This window comes from Colletes latitarsis, chromosome 9 (genome assembly GCF_051014445.1).
Source record: "Colletes latitarsis isolate SP2378_abdomen chromosome 9, iyColLati1, whole genome shotgun sequence".
NCBI classification, from domain to species: Eukaryota; Metazoa; Arthropoda; class Insecta; order Hymenoptera; family Colletidae; genus Colletes; species Colletes latitarsis.
In genome coordinates, this window is record NC_135142.1 from 27,791,828 (window position 1) to 27,813,480 (window position 21,653).

Below are 21,653 nucleotides of genomic sequence, written 5' to 3' on the forward strand. Positions count from 1 at the left end.
CTTTCGAATAAAATTTCGTGGCCCCCCCGAATCGCGACAGGCGATTTGTTCCCTTAGAGCGACGCCGCGAATACGAGGATTCTACGACGAAGTTCGTAAGTCGGTCGAATGAAAGCGTAAGCCCGCGGAATCATCTACGACGCAGGGCTTATTTAGAGGATTACAGGAGCACCCGCTATCTATTTCCTCCCGGCGACACGTTGACACAAAATAGATCGCGCCGTCTGCTCCGGGGAGGAAGAATGCCAACAATACCGAAGCATCGAGCGCCGCTAAAGGTGAAACGGCACCGGCGTTTCTCAAATCAACCGAACGTAACCAAGAAATTGACACGTATTCGCGACCGTTGCAAATTTAATAAGCCAATTCGGGCTGCCTTCGACGATCCCGACGGGACTCGACCAGCCAGAGACTTCGTGATCGCTGCTTTCCCTTCTTTCATTATTTCTCGTCCCTCCTATGCAAACCCTCCTCAAGAACAACAGACCGTAGACGTATTTTTTTCAGTTTTAAAAATATAATTACTCCAAGTTTTTATAGGGAATCGACTCGAAGTTCGAGCATATTATAGAAAGGATACCTAAAGTATAAACCACGTTCTTAATCGAAAATTATGAAGCACCGTTCTCAACTTAGTTTCAAGACTAATAAAAAATGTAGTACGTCAAGTCGATTTACGACCCGAACCGCAAGAATTATCGCATATTTAAATACTCGTGAAAGACTGGAGCGACCTAATTGTGGGCCGGCCGTAGTCGTCTAGAATTCGTTTCAAAATGTTTGCTACGTCCTGCGTTTATGGCCGCAGAATGATTCCGCGGAACTTGCGGTAGAACTTCGGAGGAGTCGGACCATAATCGGTCGTAACTACTTACGGGCGAACTCCGCTTCGGCCATAGTTGGCGTTAGAGGACAATCGCGTGTGCCGTAAAGCGTCGCATCGTTAGAAAGTTTCTGAAACACCCGGTGGAATATGCTCTCTATAAACCACCATTATCGCGTTAACGACGAACAGTAGTATGCCGAAACGATGAGAAACGGAGATGGACTCTCGAGTAAGGTCCGGGAACGTAAGAAAAATTACCCAACGTCCGCGTGGACGATTGAAAAATCGGTTTCGTACGCGTTGGACCACCTGATGCGAGCCTCTACCACTTAAATGTATCGTCCTACGTTAGGCTAGCTATTCTTTCTTTTGATAACTTTCTAGAAAAACAGAGCATTTCCCAAACTGATTGCGACTGGGGGTGAAAAACGAGGATTTTGTAAGAATTGTATCAAGAAGTCTTTAAATTATACAGGGTGTTCGGCCATCCCTGGGAAAAATTTTAATGGGGGATTCTAGAGGCCAAAATAAGATGAAAATCAAGAATACCAATTTGTTAATGAAAGCTTTGTTAAATAGTTATTAACGATTAAATTCAAAAATTTCAAATCGTTCTGGAAAAATTATTTTCGGTTGCGGGGGTCAATTACAATCATTTTTGGTTATTACACATACCCTCGAAATCCTACCCACTTTCTAGAAAAAAATTCGAGATGTGAAATTTTTGGATGGAAAAAAAAATTTTCAAATCGTTTTGGAAAAATTATTTTCGGCTGCAGGGGTCAATTACAATCATTTTTGGTGAATAGACATACCCCCGAAATCTTGCGCATTTTCGAGAAAAAAATTCAGAACGGACGGAACTTTAAACGTTAATAACTTTTTAACGAAGCCTCCATCAACAAATTGGTATTCTTGATTTTCGTCTTATTTTGGCTTCTAAAATCATTAAAATTTTTCCCAAGGGTGGCCGAACTCCCTGTACGAAGCTTCACTGATTAAAAATTGCAAGATTTTTATACGGTGCAGGAACAGATTTTTCAAACGCACAACATTTTATTCGTTCTAAATAGAATCGAGTTTTGAATATACGTGGTTTATAGACAAATTGTACGAATACAAAAGGATGTCGAAGCTGCCAATACTTTTTGTCAAGAGCGTGGTTTTTCGCGATTTTTGGCGAACGCCTCTGCGGGGAATTTTCCGGAATTTTGTCTCACGGCGATACAGATTTACGACACTGTATGTGTACGTCGTCCAAGTTTTGACAGCGTAATCTTGAATGGCCGTAGTTCGTGCCTAGGTTAACGTTTCCGCGCTATAGGTTGCAAAACTTTGCTTCGTTGCCGGATTATACCACTGAACTACGCAACTTCGTGTGCGCCAACGCGATGGTTGCTCTTAGTTCTGATGCCACGGTGCACCGTAGTTTTTAGCGCTCCTCTACCTTGCCGCCGTTTAAAATCCCATAGAATATATTAGCCATTTACCTGCGATATCTGAAACAGGAATTTTAGTCGCGTTTCTGTGAAATGTCGAAACTCGGTATTTCAACGCGAGCGGAGAATCATTGACATTTAGATACTCGTCGGATTGTGTCTCTCGTTTTAAAGGTACGCCAGAGACCTGTTCCGAGAAACTCCGACTTAATATCGTTACTGTTTAGATTCCATTCCTCAACAAAAATAATAAAGCTTCTCATTATCAGTACCTTTACTCTGAACCCCCTCAAAAACAAGCTCCCAACCGACTCAGGTTCTTCACAAAGAACGTAACGCGCTCTCGTAAGTTAGTACAGGGTAAAAATTGGTATCAAAGCGAGTCTCATTAAATCTTAGCTCGCGTGGACGGGCGCCAAGATTTCCCGGAACACTTTGAAACGAGAAACGTTCGTTTTTCATTTTCCAAAGGATTACCATAACGCCGCATTTCATCCCGCGGAGGTTACCTTTTTACCGCGGGAAACTCCGTATTTCTTCCGCTCTATTTTTTTCCCCCTCCCACCCATCGATTTCGAAATCAATTTCAGATGACTTTTGCGCGGCGTGTCGCTAGCACATTTTTCCGTATTTCCTGGCGCGATGCGATCCACTGCGCTATTTCCCAACGGGGACCTATCCTTTCAATTTATTTCGTGACGTTACAGAAGCTTGGTTCGTTTGGTAGCGCGGCTCGTCAGACGCGTTTGTCGTTTAAAAATTGCCACCTACGCGTATTATCCGGATCGGAATCGAACGGGGAGATTACTGATTGCGTCTGCGAAATTTTTATCGATACCGGGCCGCGTGACGCGCTTCAGACCCGACGGTTAACTAACCGTGACAAGCCAATTACCATGCACGTGGTTAATCATCGGGTATTCACGTAATTACCGGATCGTTCTCGCTCGTTGTGCTCCATTATTCCCTTCCGAAAAATTTAACGACGAATCGATTACGAATATTTGTCCGACGCCTCGATATTATCTGGAAATCCTTACTGGAATACTCGATTTTCTGCTCGTGCAATGTACGTGCGTGAACGGAGCACATGTTAAGCGATCAATTTTTAATCCGCAATTAGAGTGTTTCTTTTTAATGGATACGTACACGCGCGCATCATAAATAAACGACCGAAGGGTATCTATTTAATTTGCCCTCTGAAAATATAATCAGCGATTTCGCTTGCGCGAGTCGGTGTACAGCGCATTGAATATGCAAAGCACCGGCGTGAGATATTTAATCTATCCGAGGACTGAAGTATTTAATTTCAATTAATTCAAGATAATTCGGAAACACGTCGTCGCAGGATTACATAAAATGGCTAACATTAATTCAATTAAGCCAATGAGTTATTAATGAAACGATGCGGCTGGGGGGCCTTAATGGATCCAGCGCGGCCGTACAGTGGTCAATATATCGCTGGAAAGCTATTTTTCTGCTGTTTCCATTTATGTTTGGGTTCACACGCTATGCAACACGGAGCGCGGCGCGAAGTTTAAACTGGTCCGAATATATCCTAGAAAATGAGCTTTCAACGCCATAATTTTCACGTTCGCGACCTGCGTTTGCAGTTGCTTCTTTATTATTACTGCATTCGCGAAGAAAAACTTTTTATTTCCCGCTGACAAACTCTAAAATCGCTTCCACGAAACGACACTCGAAGACGTATAGACGTAGCTTGGAACGCCTCGCGATATTCATAATAAATTCAATAAAAAGGAGGATCTAAGAAGGATGACGAAACGCCGGAACGACGGATACATATGACCAACGAATTTCTCGCATGCTGACCCGCAACATGATGCATAGTCGTTGATCCCTATTTCCGTGGTTGTTCTTCGTCTAGTAGGAACGATGATAACGCGTAATGTCGCGATCGTTCGTCAGTTGTCGTTCGAGAAATCTTTTCCCTTGTTCGTTCTCGCGAAAGACTTGGAGAGTTATGGTAATACAGACGGAAGAAAGGCTTTTGCAACGTGGAATCTCTTTATGGACGTTTCCCGATCGAACGATGAAAAAGTTTCTTGGATATAATTGAGAAACGAAGGACGCCACGTCGACGAGTGCCGCGCTGCTAATTCAATCTCTCCTGTTTCCGCCCTGCTTCAGCCGCCATTGATGATTGACGTCGAGAGAGACAAAGTTGAGGAGACATAAAACGACGCCACAAATTGCTCTATCGAACAGATGTTCCTTTTTTTTTTTTTTATTCCTTCTCTTCTTTTTTTTTTTTGTTCCCTGTCCTCTCGTTCCCAGTAACCGTGCCCCAGATACCATTTTCGCATAAAACTTTTTTTCAACGTGCCTTTTCTCCGACGCTTTCCCCGAACTGGCGTCTCCGGGGACTGTCAGATTGAGATATTTATTCAGGGGATAAATTCTTTTTTTAAATCCTTTGGCATCGACTGCGTGCCGAAGATGAGCAAATTTGTATCCAGAGAAGAACCCCGTGTAACGAATAAAAGATAAACGACTCTTCATCCGTTACTCGGTAAGTGGAAATTGGAACTTGAATTATAGAATGAAATATTTCAGGAGGAACGAATCAAAATTTCAACGTTTAATTAAGCGACCGTCGCGAATAAATTCCCGTGCGTTTGCGTTAGTTCATTATCTGCTTGGTCATTAATTATTAATTATATCGTTGTTATACTTTTTTATTACGCGACGCTGTATATAGGAGTTAGCCTTTTCCGAGCACTTAACGCAAGATTAAATCTAATTAGATGCAAAAGACTTCTGCGTTGATCGCAATCTTCAACGCAGCTGTTTCTCGCCTCTATTTAGATTTAATCTTTTTAATTGCTCGAACTCCTGCACCAGGAGTTACAAAATAAAGTAAAACCTTCGTCTGTACAACAATACTTAACATAATTTTATCAGCCATTCCTATCGAAAATAACATTTATATTTTGATAACTTTGAAAATTACTAAAATATATATTTGATATTTGGAGAGGTAATATATTCGCACAGACAGTGTAGTTAGCGTTCGAATGTGTCGACTTTGGTTTCAAAAATTTCGGTCGAGACGACGGGAGCCAGGATTGTAGGCGCCCGAAGGCAATAAATGACGATGATTTGCAGGTGGAAATTGCTACTATACGTCGTATCTCTACTAGAGAGCCGGCAATTAAGTTTAATGTGTCAGAAACATGTATTATTGATCGCTCCATCGACTTCGTATAGTTGCAAAACTGGATGTCTGGGTTTGGCACTCACTGACAATGAGTGACAGAAATAAATTGCATCCGTATCAAAATATGTTTCGTTGAAAAATCGGGGGAAAATTCGCAGTATTAAAAAAAAGAAAAAAATCGACTGTCACGGAAAGTTGGTGCTTTCGATTATGATACTCGAAAAATGGTTTTAAATGACCAAAAGGCGAAAGAATAAATCGAGGTGAAACGTAAAGTCGTGAAAGGTTCGACTACCCTTAGATTGAAAGCAGGAGGGCCTCGTTTACGATGACCCATTCGTCCCCTACGCGAAATACAATTACGGAATAGTTCGGTTCGAGTAGACCGGCGGATCGATGTTTACGACTCGACAAGCGTGATCACAGAAAGAAGCAATAAACGAACGACGAGTCGAGAAAGTAGGGAAAAAGATTCGGGGGATCATGGCGGCGGTGCTCGATTTATTATTTGACGAGTGCCTGTCAGCCACTTCAGTTTTCTCTCCTTCGTGTAACAAGGCTCCTCAAAGTCACCCCGAAGGCTTTCCACGGCAGCTGCCTTCGTCGTTTCGAGTTATCTAGGATCTCTCGATCGAACCAGCTTCCCACTCTGTACATCCTGACTCGTGTCCTTTTGAACACCAGGGACGAAACAAGCGACGCGTGAAACGAAAATACGAATTCTCGCGCCACCCTTTGCGCCCACGAGAAAGGAACATAATCAGTCCAGAAGGCAGCACGAGCCTTTCAGGGATGGTTTATCGACGAAAGCCCTCCAAAAATATCTCGCTCGTTTAGGGAAATTTTCAGATCTCCTCCCACCGTCTTCGTTTTTCGATTAGCTTGCAAATTAATGGCGAGATTAAGTCGAAAGTTCTTCGACTGCGAGCGATGGGAATTCGAACGATGAGGGGTGGAAAAGGGAATTGCTCGATAGATGAGAGGGGTTGATAACGCGTTCGATAGGACACCGTGGTTTTTCATCGAATCGAATCGTCGAAAAGAAATATGTAATTGCATTTTCATCTTATTGAACCGTATCAAATTTTTTTAGACTGTCCGATGGAAGACGGAAGGGTGGTCTTACTTGGAAAGGGGTTGTCGACGCGTAATTCTATACTGAATCCGTGAAGCCGTGAAAAACACTTTTAAGCGAAACGAACTCGACAATTTATGGCCCTCCATTCATCAGTGGTGGTCGTGAATCTCCGCAGATGAGACTTCGAAGACCCTCCCTCGACTCTAACGATTCTTTCATTGTCTCGAAAATGTTGTTGCTCGTGACAGTCGGGGCTCTAGGAAAGCTTAAATGGAGGGGTAACAAAAGATCGTGGAAAAATTCGACCCTTATTTTATCACTGTACGACGAAGATGAACTCCAGCGGCGAGGAGGGTCAAAATTAATTCGATAGGCGACGCTTACAAAATTTAAAAAGATTGAATTTGAGATAGAAGGTTACAGAGAGCGATTTCACGCGTATAACGAATACAATTTTATCTTCGAGTCTTCGTTCACGAGATAATTGAATTTGCGAAACTGTCGCGTCTGACCATTACTCTGTTTTTCTACTTGCGCCGCGGTTCGAGCCTCTTTTTTCCACTCATTAATCGTTTTGGATTGTCGAAATTACCTCTACGATATGGAAACGGCTTTCTACTGGTGACTATTTCGACTGCTATTCGAATAATTGATTTCCATCGGTTCTTGTAATAGACTGGGGGTCGCGTGAATCGATAATTCGATCGTGGTTTTGCAACGGAAATGCGTTTGAGATCGATGTGATTCTCTTGAATTGAATACTAATTTAAATTATTCGTACAATAGACACTGCTCATATTGTACATCAATAGTAAAATAACAGAGCCTCGATATACGTATCGTTTAAATAATAATATTTCGATCAAACGTTTAGATCTCAGTACGAATCTTCACCGATATAAATCGAGAACAGATATTTGTGTAATGTTTAGATTGATCTAAGTTAGTGTTGGTATTGTCTTCGTCAGTCAGTGTTAGTAATATTTCTGTTCATATTAATTATAAATAAACAAATCTCTGTAATTATTACGTAGTTAGTTATTAATAGGAGCGTCGTATAATCATTAATATTACTACGGAGATTATCCGTTGCCATTAAAATTATGCTTGCATCATTCCATTGTCATATCCCTACATTTGTACACGATTACACGCATGTCGCGATTTTATACGACGCTAGTATCATAGACAATGTGCTATTAGCCAAAGTAATGGCTCGTAAAGATTATAGGGAGCAAAATTGTGAAAGTTATACTGAGTGCTACGTATATGCATATCTCGCAAAAACGGGCTAAGGACTGAAAGTTTGATTGTCTCTTAAATTTGTCGTTTTATACCCTCTGCGATTAGTGATTCCAGCCTCGAGGACTCTCGAGATATTTTATGTTTCCATTCTCGTTTCTCCGAGATTACGATTCTCAAACATTCCAAGTTCTTCTGATTCACCAAGAATTTTACACCTCGAGAAAATTAGAAAATATTACATTTGGTGGTGTGGAAGTAAAGAAATTATTGTCCAAGTATAGTAATAGAAACGAAGACTTTGGAAATCCTCGACTTTCGAACGTAACAAGTTGAACTTTCGGAACTCTGGAAAGGGAGGTCCAAGGATTTTGGAGTCTCGAGAATCAAAAAATTGCAAGGAAAACTATCGCCGCGAACTTTCCACGAAAGTTAAAAGATACTTTAAGGGCTCCTCGTGACAAGGGTTTCGTCACGATTTCGCTGACGAAGAGCTGTACTACGTAGCAATTAATCAAAGTTCCTCGTTTCCTCTGCGAAATGGTACGTCAAACGTACCCTTTCATCTAAGCCTTCGGCACGCGACCGGAATAATGATTGCGAAAAGCCTCAATTTTCTTCGCCGTATCCACCAGCTTGCGCGTTTTAATTCCTCTTAAAGCGCGCCAACAACTGCATTTGTCTTTATTTTGAGTACATTAACCCTTTCTCTGCTAAACTATTATTTTTAAATCGCGCTGGAAAGTTAGTGGACAATAAGGACTATTTTTTAAATACATGCTTGGTGTGGTATATTACATTTTTTAAAAAGGAAAATAACATCCAAAGATATTCCCCATTATGGGACTCGCCGTCTCCATTCTCGTTCTTTCGAGTTCGGGAAAATCGTGCTTCGATAAGGTACAAAATTTTCTTGCTAAAATGGCGTTCAAATTTGTGTAGCCAATCTGTGTCCTTTGGAGATACGCCGGACACGTAAACGTGCTCGTAGCGTTGGCGGTGGCCAATTTCGAGACTCTGTACACGGTCCGATAGCGCTTCAGTGTGCCAAATACTGGTTCTGCGTACGTGTCCGTAGCACCGAAAGGGTTAAGGACGAAAATTAGCGAACAAAGCGGGGAACGTGTGCACGATCGGTTCGCGACTCACGTTTGAACGACACCGTGCGAAAAACAAACGAGATAACCGCGCGAAGGCGTGTTCCACCGAGGCTGTCTTATCTTCCAGGATGCGCGGAACAAGCGACTGCGAACAGTTTTTATCCGCGCTCGATTCCGTCGGATGTGTCTATTTTCAAGCCAGCGTGAAAAACGCGATAGACGGGAGAAATGAAAAAAAAAAAAAAGAAAATAAAAGGCGCGAGATCGTAAGAGCTTTTGACGGACGAGGATTACTCTCGATTCGAGAAAGAGACCACTGGATTTTCAATCCTTCCCCCTCCCACAACTTCTATGTTTTTCCACGGTTCTCCTTGCATCCGCGACTTAATTCGATATCGCTGATAACGGGTTAACCCACTTCTCGAAATAAGGTCCCACTTTAATCTCCGCGCCCGCGGGACCTGCTTTTTGTTTCTCCTTTTGCGACCAGGCGTTTCGTCGAGCGGAGGAAAAATATATTTCAGGATACCACGGAGGGTCCGCGTATAATAGAATCGCGGATTCCGTTTTCTTATTACGATAGGTCGTAGGATCCGTTGCGTGCTTCTCGGAACACATCTTGCGTGGTTCTTTGAGAAGCTGCCCCGGATAAAATGTTTTGTTCAGCGACAACGCGTTGCCTCGGAATACCTTTTGATAGAACTTTCCTTGGACGTTATTTGGAAATAAGTATATCCGTTATTTTAAAAAAATATTTAATATTATACGGGCCACGCAATTATTTACTGACCGAAGAACGAAATAATTAAACTCTGCGGATAATTCAAAACGCGCCAGTCGAAACGTAGCTGACAAAAGCTTGTTAAATAACATTATCTGGCGTTCCAATTAATTATTTAACGAGAACACTACATTTTCGAATAAATTCTATGTACCGTAATATTCGACGATAGAGACGCGTACTTTTAACAAATGGCGTTATTCTGTTTTGCGTTTGGTATAAAGGGTGTCCCGTGAATGGGAGGTACAAGGTACAATATCGACGATATCGACAGTATCACGGCGTATCTGTCCATTATAAAATAATTTATGCTGATCTTCGTGCAATCCTTCTGTTCCTGAAATATGTCCTGATCCTTCTGTAATTAATGACTATTCTATCGATTCTCCCCTCCTCACCCACGTACCGTTGTACCTTCCCAGCTTGTAAACATCCATATCTCTGCAGCTTTCGTTAATCTTCTGTTATCTTTACTTTTCAACTATTTTCTCTTGGAAACTTTCTCGCAACCTTTAAAAATAACAAACTCGCTTCCTGTTATCGTCAATATTTTTCTGGTCGTACACTGTTTTCCTTTCAGCCTCGACTCGCTTCTTTAACTCCACCGTTTCATTTTGTATTTTTTGCAAAATACTGTTTACTCCAATCTCTGTTTTATTCTCTCCCTCCTAACAAATCACGAAACAAAAGTATAGTCACGATTAATTCAAAATAAACTTCGAGATAAAATTCACGATTACCAATTAAGTCGAAATATTATACAATTATGCTGTTCCCCTCTAGTCGCGCAGATTTTGCACGAATATCTAGCCGACAATGTTCCTGATTAATTACCAGGAAATCCGAAATGAGCCCGGGGCGTACCCTTCTCTGTAAATTATTAAGGTCAGACGGTGCTGCGGATAAGATACTATTTCTAATTGCTCTATTTGTTCCGGTGTTTTAAAATTACTCTACCCAAAGTACACGCAAAACAAAGTAGTTTGAAACTGACACAAAGTAAACTATAAACATAAATAACGAGTACGATAACGCAGAAATTCAGATTCGCGTCGAAACGGGGCTAACCGATGTAAGCTGAGTGTCTATTAATTTTTCGTATTATTCTCCCCGCGAGGAGGAACGGGGGATGGAATTTCCAAGATTACCCCGGCGTCAGACCGGAAGCGCGAATAAAATCTCGCGACCCATTCTACAAGGAAAGCATTTTAACCAGAGACAACAGCCTTCCATCCCGTTCGTCAGGGAAGCTGCTTAACGTTCGCGACAGAGGATTTGGGGGCGTGAAAAAATCGAGAACACCCCGTTATCGCGTTACGGGGCATGCAAATTTTGCGTGGAAGGCAAACACGTTAAGGGCGATTATTCGTAGATCAACGGGTAGATAGCGTTTGGTCGAGAGGCAGCCGTTCTGCGGGGAAATTCCTATTTTTCGAACTTCTCGTGGAAGGAGAACACCTTTCCGAGAACTTTGTCGGCGTGGGATTGGTTAAATTGCAAATGGCCTACGGCCGTTCCTCGTTCTGAATCCCATTTTCAGCCAGCTACGGATATTCATACGCCGTGCACACGCCCACACACGTACGCTTGGAGAATCGAGGGGACGTAGAACCGCCATCACGCACTCTGTTGAATTCAACAAAGACACATAAAAGCCACGTGACGCTCCGGGCCCGTATTTAATGAGACTCCGTCAGAGGGAACAGGAACGACCACGAACTTCAAAACCGTGGAAAGCAATCGGTGCCCCGTCCTTCGCGCGTGGACGAAAGGATCTCCCAGTAAAGCGTAAAATTTCCGTTGACCCAGATAGATGCAATTTTTCGCCATTTTCTCCAACACTAACCCAATCGCGACCGGTCCAATGACCATTTTTTAAATTTCTACCCTTATTGTTTGTTTTCTGAGAAATATATGTAGTTTGTCTTGCCTACTACGACTGGTTGAACTATTTATATTTTAATCTTCAGCGTCCACAGCCTTGGAACAATCTAACAACGCGTATTAAAAATACGAAAACTTTAGACGCGTGCAGTTTCGAAACTACTAGAGTTTTATTAATAATTGAACCACCGTTAGAAGCGGCAAGGCCTCCCCTTTAAAATGGCTTTTGGTTTTTGACGATCGGACTTTCCGTTTTCGAGATATCGTAATTTATGTGAAGAGGTAATTTTTAAAATACCGCTCGCCGTCTTACGCAGGCCTATTAACGCGTGTTAAAAATACTATAACTTTAGACGCGTGCTGTTCCGAAACTACTAGTGTTTTATTAATTATCAAGCCATCGTTGGGAGCGGCAAGGCCTCCCCTTTAAAATGGCTTTTGGTTTTTGACCATCGGACTTTCCGTTTTCGAGATATCGTAATTTATGTGAAGAGGTAATTTTTAAAATACCGCTCGCCGTCTTACGCAGGCCTATTAACGCGTGTTAAAAATACTAAAACTTTAGACGCGTGCTGTTCCGAAACTACTAGTGTTTTCTCCATTATTGAGCCATTGTTAGCGGCGGCAAAGCTTCCCCTTTAAAATGGTTTTTTGTTTTTGACGATCCGACTTTCCGTTTTCGAGATATCGTAATTTATGTGAAGAGGTAATTTTTTAATTTCCACTATCTCTGTCTCCGTCTGACGCGTCGCGTTGGACCTCCTTGTCGCGCGTGAGTCGAGACAGTCGCGTGACGCGGAAGTCGTAGTATTTCCAAGAATTTACTACGCACTGTTTACTATCTACGCGCGCGGGGGATGAATGAACTCGCGCGAGCGCAACGAAAACGTAAACAAACTTCGGACCCTTATATCTCCGTAACTAGCCACCGCATCGACTTGAAACTAAAATCCTCATATCTCCGGAACTAATAGAGCTATCTGCTCTCACAAACGCTCATTTTAAAGGGCTTTTCATCCTCTACACGATGACACTATCACCTATTATTATTAATGCCATCTTCTATGTTTATTTTGTCATTTACTTTGACTCTATATACCTAAAGAAGTTTCAGTAATTATTTAGTAGAATTTAATATCGGAAATTTAATATGGTCGGCTATAACTGGGTTAAAACGGGGGTATTTTTCGAGAAGTAGCGATTAATTGTCCTTATCTTCCGGAGTTGCTTCTCACAGATGCCAGGGGTAATTTCTCTACTTGTTGAACTAACTCTGCCTCCCACGCGTTCACCGCCATCCCAAGATTGTGCTCGGATGGGGACGTGACAATAATTAATTCCCCGATGGAAATTGCGCGGTCTTCTTACCTTAACGAACCGGAGATCAGCTATTATCAAAGATCGCGTTACATCGTTCGTCTTTTCTCCTCGTTCTTCCTCTCACGGTGGACATTCATTTCGTGTTACGTTGTACGAGTTCAAAAGACATTTATGCCATTTACAGAGAACGTTTTCGAGAACTAAATGTTGATGTAAATTGTCAAGTCGAGGGAGTTTTAGAAATTTTTTCCCGTCAAATTCTATGGTATGTTTGAAGTATTGCTACAAGTTTAGTGTAAAATTCGGCACGAAGTTACGAGATACCTAATAGAACGAGTGGAAAAGTTCGAGGGTGAAAACTGATCTGTATTCGATTCGCATTTGTCGGTGACCGCGGGCGCACCACGAACTATTCCGGAGGAGTAATTCGCTCGAATTAAAGGGTTACCACCCCCAACTTGTTGAATTAATACTTTCCCCATTTTTTTGGCCACTCGTCCGCAAAAGAACCCCTTGTAGAACACGTATATCGAGATACAGATTATTAATACTACAATTCTTTTCCATTTAAATATTCGGGAAGCCTATTCAAATATATTTGTGTTTATTATTATGTTATTTTCCCGTATTTTATATCACTTTGCATTAAATTGTTTTGACTTTTAAAAAAATACTGAAACGTATCGGAACAGCACGTATTTGGTATTAATTTCCGACACCGATACATTCACAACGAATAAAATCGATGACAACAATATAGCACACGCGATATTTTCAAATGAAATTTATTTTTAACTGGATTTACTCAATTTATACAAGCCTAGGTAATATTTTACAAAACATAAAAGCTTTTACTGGGGGAAAATAAAAATTTATATTAATAACAATATTGAGAATCTGAAAATTATGCTTGTCAAAACGATGGCACGTATTTTGAAAAATTTTCCTTTGTTATGCGAATATAGAGTATTGTTCTTCATTTAATACTTTATAGTTCGTTGTATCGGAAGACATTTATTAAAATTCTTGACAATTTATTATTTAGCAAAAATAAATAAATCCTACACGCGTTATTGTTTTGTCGAATTGATTTTCTGTGTTATTTATGTTGCGAAAAATAATGTATTTATAATAATATCGATATTTACTCGGTGTCTTATGGTATTGATATCGATCGGTATTAATTTCAGAAGCCTCGGTCTCGAAACTTGATATCAAATACTCGAAATTTCGAGACCTTTCCAGCAGATTGATATCAAATTCCTTGAATATCATCGATACATATTGCACCGGATCTTTTGCTAAGAATTATTATACGTAAAACTTATTTGTACTGGAAGCAATATTCAATTTTTGTGAAAAATTCAACGTTTCAAATTTCTGAACAGTTCTATAACTCAAAGTTTTATTAATCTCCCTCTGAAAATTCTCGATAACTCAAAAAAATAAACGGAAATTTACTCGACGTTGCATAGTAGAGCCACTTGGCCTTTACAACTCGAAGTTGAATAAATTGACCTCTGTAACTCGATTAACTTCGAAATTTCCCCTTTCAAACACCAAATGGCTGCCATTAAGGTCTTTCTCGTTGCTCAGTTTGACGTAGAGACCTTCCCTATAGACGAATATTTAGAACGAACATTAAAATTTAGAGCAGGTTCGAGACGAGACGCCTATCGTCAAAGAAGCAGATAGAAAAGTGGGATTTTTTAAAGCTTTCCTTAAACCAAACGATCCTTTCGTATGAATTTAACGAACTTCTCCTTAACTTTAGACTTTGCATACCACAATGGCTGCTAACAATATCTTCCTCGCTACTGAGTTCAATTTACATACGCCTGGGGCCTAAATCTGCTAAGCTATTTTGCTATTAATGAGCCCTATTAGCAGATCCAGGTCGAAACGCTCTAATTGCACGTTCTGACTACCAAGAAAGCCACACACGCTACGTTAAATCTGAAACAAACGATAATAGACGATCAACCCGCGAGCATTTATTAACAAAATTCATTTATATTTTGGTATCGTTGGTAGGCGATAGTGTTTCCGTATTTTTTTCGACGCAAAGACTAAAACGGGCCTGCATGACAAGCAAAACTCGAGCTCGCGTTGTTCCGATCAAACGACGCCGCGCGATTTAATTGCGCTCGACGGACTCCTATGTTTTCGAGGGGAAAACCAACGAGTCTCGTTACACAGTTATTGACAACGCGTTGATGCTGGGGACGAGGAGTGGCGGTTGACGTAAACTAGACGCGAAAGTTCCACCGCACGAAAAACAATTTGACGCTGGTTGTTCGTGGCGCGGCCGAGACAAACGCAACAAAAGCCACGAGGCGCGAGATCGCGGTCCACGGTTCCGTAATAATGTATTTTAACCTAAATTTAATATTTATTTACGTTACGCGGCGGTAACAAACTGAAAACGAAATCGTAAACAAACGCAACGCGTGCATTTCACGTTCCAAGTTAATTTCGAAAGAGACTCAACCCTTACACGCCACCGATCGTACGAATCGTCATCCATAGGCTCGAATCGAGCGGTACCACCCTGTATGTGATCTCAAGTTTCATGCAGAATGTCTGGACAAAGTTATTTTGACCTTATAATTATTCACACCAGTGTATCATCGTTCCTCCGTATCTCAGAGTGGTTAACTATGGAGCAGCCGCTGGATAATTTACCTTTGTTGTCTAACTTACAAAGTATTATCTTCCGGTATGACTTCGTACCTCTATGAACCCGCACACCGAAACTCCCAGATGCACTATGAGCGCTCGACAAAGCTTGCTTCCAACCTATCCCTCCCTTTATCAAAATTTCTTGCTTCTCTTATTCGATCGCGTACTACTTGTTGCTCGCAGATGTTAGAAACGCGTGTATACACCTTAAAATTAACAACTATATTTCCTCTTCCTTTCGTTGATTTTCTCGTTTTTTATCCGTAACAGCTAGACGGTAAATTTGGCTCTTCCATTGCGCGGCGGGAGCAAAGAAACGCAAAGACTTTTCTCGACTTTGTGACTTTGAAGTTCGTAACGTGTTGGAGTTTTTAACCATTAGAAAAATTCGAAGCGATTGGAGTATTTTCGTGAAGTATGGGGTTTCCAGACAAGACGAAATTGGACAGTTACGGTTGCAAACAACGCGAACGTTACGACGAGTTATTTCATCTTGTCGTCTCTCGGTCGGTTTTGTATTCTAATTCTGTCGCCTTTTCGAAACGGACAGGGCCTGTCGACGCGCACCGCAGTTAGTTGAGCTGTCGGAAGATACGTGGAAGCTGTTTCGCGGTAATGTATTTCGCAGTAGTTCGTGGTTACCGTGGAAAGTCTGATCGCGCGACAGGACGTATGCATCTCGCTGAAAATCGAGGAGTTGCATCTAAACATCCTCGCCGGTGAAACTCTCGTTCGAATAAATTTCTAACGTGTTCCCTGCTTTCGAAACTGGCGAGAGGCGGTCGCCAAAACCGTTCGTTTTTAGTCCAGTCGTTTCGGAATAATAATTGCTTGTCAAATGGTACCTAATTGCGACCTTAATCAACTGGTCGATCGTAATCTTTTGGTAGATATTTCATTTTTTCATATTTTACTGTTCATTTTTATTTAAGTTTTGCCTCTATTATAATTTTTCCAAATGTTTCTACTTCTGCTTGATGATATAAAGGAAATGTATGGGAAGGTTTGCAATCCTTTTCGAGACATTTTCCCGGTCAGGGCTATCGAGAGATAAATCCAGTATACCTCTGTTGTTGGCCTCTCGACTCTTTATCCTGTGTTTTTTCAGTGGTCACTCCACCCCTTGTTTGTTTTAAAGAGAGAAAGCACAAGCCAACAGCACATTGTCCCTACATACCAGACGATCGACCTCTCAAAGAAACAAAAAAGCAGACAGATTCCATCAGCGGCGAATAAACCCACAGGAATCGAACTGTGTCTACAGTAATCTTATCATTTAGTCCTTTAATTTTAATTAAGTTTTCCATTCCACCACTTTGTTTTCTCTTTAAGTTTACCTGACCCTTACTCTAACTGCAATTCTCTGTTCCAAATCGTTCAACTCCACAAATAGATAAATAACCTGTGAATACCCTGAGACAGGAACTTCCTTACCTTGGTGTCGTTGTGAATGAGACGCAGCCTGAACTTGGACAGGACGTTCATCTCGTTGACCCTCTCGACAGCCAATCTGGCAGCTTGCAGCTCACTGGGGCCTTCCGGTCTAGGCTCCGCGCCCCTCGTCATCTCGAACAACCCCAAGATGGTCACGTTCACCTTGTCCGTCGATTTTGCGTTCGACTCCGTGACACCGTCCTCCTCCTCCTCCTCCTCCTCCACGCGCGATTCGTTCTCCAAATCCTTCTCACCGACGGTGGACGTCAACGTCGGATAAGACGTCGACGAGGACGCAGGAGCTCGTTTCTCCTCCGACGGGGATTTCCCGCTGACTATGCTCGAGGACCGTCTGCCGGAAGACGCGCCGGGCAACCAGAAATCGTCGGTGTCGTTGACGGCCTCGTTGGCGTCGATCGTTTCCTGGCGTCCCTCCTCGTCGGCGTCGTCGACCTTCCGATGTCGATGGAGAACGTCTCTGCCCGGGCTCTTGGGCAGATCCGGCGATATCGTGGTCGAGTACGACGACGCGGTGGTTTCCGGGACGTCCATTTTCGGCGGGCCAAAGTGCCTTCTGTCGAACTTCTCCACTTGAGGGGCCACGGGCGGCTTGTACGTCACTTTTATGGGGAACTTCTGGGAGCCTTCGAAGCCCGTGAAAGGCTCCTCCTCGTTGCTCGCGTTCGAGGCCTGCGAGCCGCCATTCACTTCCGGCGGATCGACCGGGCTCTCCGTCCCATTGTTGTCTTTCTCTCCTGGATTACCCGCGACTCTGTCGGACCTGTTCCTCCGGAGGGACCTCGAGTTCAAGCGGAGCTGGCATTCTTCGCAATCGAAGACCGATCCTGGCCCAGAGGAGCTCGGGGAGGCCTTTCTGTCCAATTTGTGGACAGTTTTCTTCTTCCTCTTCGCCTCGATCTCGATCTTCGCGTCCTTCTCGCGACGGAATTTGCGCTTCTCGTGGCGTCTGCGGACCTCGTAGTAATTGCTCGCGATCTCGGCCTCCGCCAGGGGAAATCGTAGATCGTTGCTCGATCGGGAACGTTTCAGCGGGCTCGTTTGCATCCACTGTTGGGTATCCACGAGTTCCTCGGGGGAATGGTTTGTTTCGGCGTCGGGTTCGCGACTCTGGGGCTTCTTTTCGCTGCAGGAGAGCGCGCCGTTTACGAGGAGGAGACCGATGATGAGGAGGAGCGGGCTGAGGGGAAGATGGAAGGTCTCGGAGGATGAGAATGGCAGGAGGTGACGAGAGAGATCGCGGCGCGGGCGGACGCGCGTCATAATCAGTCGCCGTCGCTGCTTCGACGACTCAAGGCGTCCTCCCGGCTGCTCCTCATCTGAAAACGAACACCCTGTATATTAATTACAGAATAAAATTGCGACAAACAGGATCGTAGGGCTACGGGAAGATCTAGTACTCGTTTAGAAAATAAATTGGTTGAAACGTCGTTTCAAATTTATTGTTTATCGTCATCGTTTCGTTTATAAAGTATCGTTTGATTCGAAATAAAATGTCTGAAAACCCGTGCCCCAATACTTTTATCCTAGCACTCTGCGTAATGGTAATCCGTTCGAGTTAGGAAACAAAGCGTTCGAGAGTTATGCGATAGAGTAAATATTGAATGAAATACAGCGCCGAGAGCGAAGATACAAACGTCGACGAGCTTCACGCGAAAACAAACCGAATAAACGGCGGACGGGCCGTGCTCGTTGCGCGCCATTAAACTGTTTTTGGAACTGCATTAACAATTTATGGCTGACCGGGGGTTCTTTTTTTTTTGCATAAATATTACTTAGCGGAAGTGCTGCTTAATTCGACTAATGAGCAATTAACGTCGCGGGGACCATAACGCTCTCCCTGGCTATCCTGTCTTTTTAAGGGTTGCTTCGTCGTGTTAAAAAATAATCCAACGTTCGGAAATTTTTCTTTTCGTTTACCTAAATTTTTATTTTGGCTGATCTATGTTCCTCCACCCGAACTCGTGTTATTTAATTTAGGAAATGAATTTCTTTCGAAGTTGGACGAAGGCCTGTAGCTAGCAATGGGACGTTTTGCTTATGTTTTGAGTACGGAGAATGCTTGCTCGATCCCATCGCTGGCGAAACTGGTAGCATCTGTCAGCTGGAACGGGAAGGAAACAAATACGCTTTTAGCGAGGCGTATCACGCCTGGATGTCTCTGTTCCCGTGGATAGAAAATCCGAGCGCGCAATCTGCTTAATGTAACGTCGTAGAAACGGGAGCACGTGGCAAGAATCGTACACAGGGCATGTTAATGAGCTTCGGTGCCCTCTTATTGCGGCGTCGGGAAAACCTCTGACCTTGCTCGAACGAGCTCGTAAACGGCGATGGTGATTAAACAACGAGATTTAGTTTGTTCGCGTTCCGCGCTGTTACGCAACGCTGACAATGACAATACCCCTTCACGTTTTAACGTAATTGACGTCCTAACGCTGGCATGTCAAACTCATTTCGACCGTTGGGCCAATTTGCATCTTTCCTATCGCGTGCCAGTAGATAGAATCAACGTTATTTTACAACGGTCAAACCTGTTTTTCAGTCGTATCGAGAATCTGTCCGATCCTAACTCGCGACACGTTAATATCGAGACCGTGTTCAAATGTCAGTGAAATCTGTAAATTTCATATTATTAAATCGGAAATAATTGCAAATGTAAATTGTGTCGTTTATAATATCGAAGAAGACTAATTAAAAGTTCTGGTTTTTGAAAGAATAGATAGACAGAATTAAGAGAAGTTACTAAACCGTAGAATTATCCAAGAAATTATTAGACCGCCATATTACGAGCGAACGTGTTAAGAATTGAAAAGGAAACGACGATATCTATTATTTGGTTCCCCTACTTAGTCTAAGTACGAAATGCTGGAGAGATTCCAACATAAATTTCTACGATTTTCTCGTCGTATAAAATAAGTAATAGCATGTCCTACTTAGGCCACTGTACTTCAGTATTAAATATGCTTAACGCGTCAACAATGGCGAGACCGTAGAATAGTAATAGATTTAATCTTTCTTTTTAAGGCCATAAACGGACAGATGGTATCTTCGTCCGTATTAAGCCTCGTTAATTTTCACGTGACATTTAAATACTTTAAGAGTAATCCAATTTCTCGTCGCATAACTTTTGGGGATTACCTCGTGATCCAATTAAATGAATCGTTCCTTCTATTAATTATGCTTTAATAGTTTTAATGTTATTAAATTCGGAATCGTAACCCGATTAAAAACTGAAAATTTTTGATCTACGGTGGTTCACTGTTCCAAATAAATGTTCCTTTTTTAATGCATGCAAATTTCATGTTGATCGAGAAAGTAACTTTTAAGATGTCATGCACGCCGTGCCGAAAACTGTTTCGAGAAAAACTGTTTTGAAATTTTGAGGGACAGCGTTAGAGCACTGTTATACACAGTGCATATAGAGTAGGTGGGTGAAACTCGTTTTTGCTGGAGGGCCAATTTGCACTTTGTTACCATGTCACGGGTCGCAGTTGTATAATTATTTTACCGCGGTCAAAAATATTTCAAAGGCTATATTTCAACTCTACGAATACCTGTTATACATCGCTGAATCCCGTGCAATCGCGTAAACGAAATAAGCAAAAAATAGGTTCGTTAAACCTTTTTATAATGCTTTATAATATTGCCAACTTTTCGAAGGCTGTCGCAATTTTTTCTCAGTTCTCTCGATCGGAAATTAACAAATTGTTCCCTTAATTTACGCAACCGTGATAATTGCATAATGGTCAAAGTTTCCACCTGCCCGAAAAACGAACTAACTCCGTTCACAATTGAAATTTCGCCGCGTCATCCGCAACTTTGCGAACCTGTGCCCGCACACGTACAGTAAAACGAGATTACATGGTATTCCATCTGAAAGCTACGCCGCGAATTATCTTAGACAAATAGGTGGAGAATTGATATAGCAACCGCTTAGTTTCCAGCCAAAGGCTCCGATTATCGTCTTCGTTTGCAGTAAGAAAATTCTCACATCATATTCAAGAGTACCGTAATTAGTGAAAATTAAAAAAGGAAAATATTTTTGAATAGGAGGAGCGTTCGGGGGACACCCATTATTATGGTTCTGAAATTGACGTGCCCGTCAGTCGACCCGAAAGATCGAATAAGCGAAAAAATATCGCGAATAATCTGGCTTCACGGGGGGTGGCGTTTAAGCAGGAAATTGGATATTCCGTGACACCTTGCTTCCTCCGCGTCTTTCGCAATATAACGTCGGACGGGTAGACACAACTTAGCCCTTCGTCGATATCCGTAAATCACATTTCTGGATATCGACGGTTTCATTCAGCCGCCAGTCGATCCATTCTGCAGCTCGGTGTCGTCTGATCCCGCCCACCATTTTATTTCGGGCTCCTCGAATAGCGGGAGGGTGGTTCCGAACACAGCGCGTGACACTTCCGATAGGCACTCGGTTGACAGAGGAGTGGAAGCATCGCAGACTCGTGTAAGGGTCGACACCCTGACCTACCGCCGTAAATTCTGCTTCCGTATGCAACGTGTACAGCATGAAAGGGCCACAGGAGCCTAATCGCAACAGGGCTCTGTCGCGTTTGGATAGCTCGCCTAAGCCCCCAGTTTAAACTCAACTCGCTGATTGCGTTTCTTCAGAGGTAGTCAATTTTTCAAATACATTTGTCTCCGATATTC

At 42.5% G+C, this 21,653-nt stretch overlaps 1 protein-coding gene across 1 annotated transcript in view; it reads right to left on the reverse strand.

Annotated features, from left to right (window-relative positions):
* Positions 1-21,653, reverse strand: part of Gaba-b-r3 (gamma-aminobutyric acid type B receptor subunit 3) — a 67,630-nt gene that overhangs the window by 38,747 nt on the left and 7,230 nt on the right. Inside the window, exon 2 of the mRNA XM_076773101.1 lies at positions 16,968-18,304. Within this exon, the coding sequence (XP_076629216.1) occupies positions 16,968-18,248 (1,281 nt within the window). The 5' untranslated portion in view covers positions 18,249-18,304. The remainder of the gene's footprint in view (positions 1-16,967; positions 18,305-21,653) is intronic.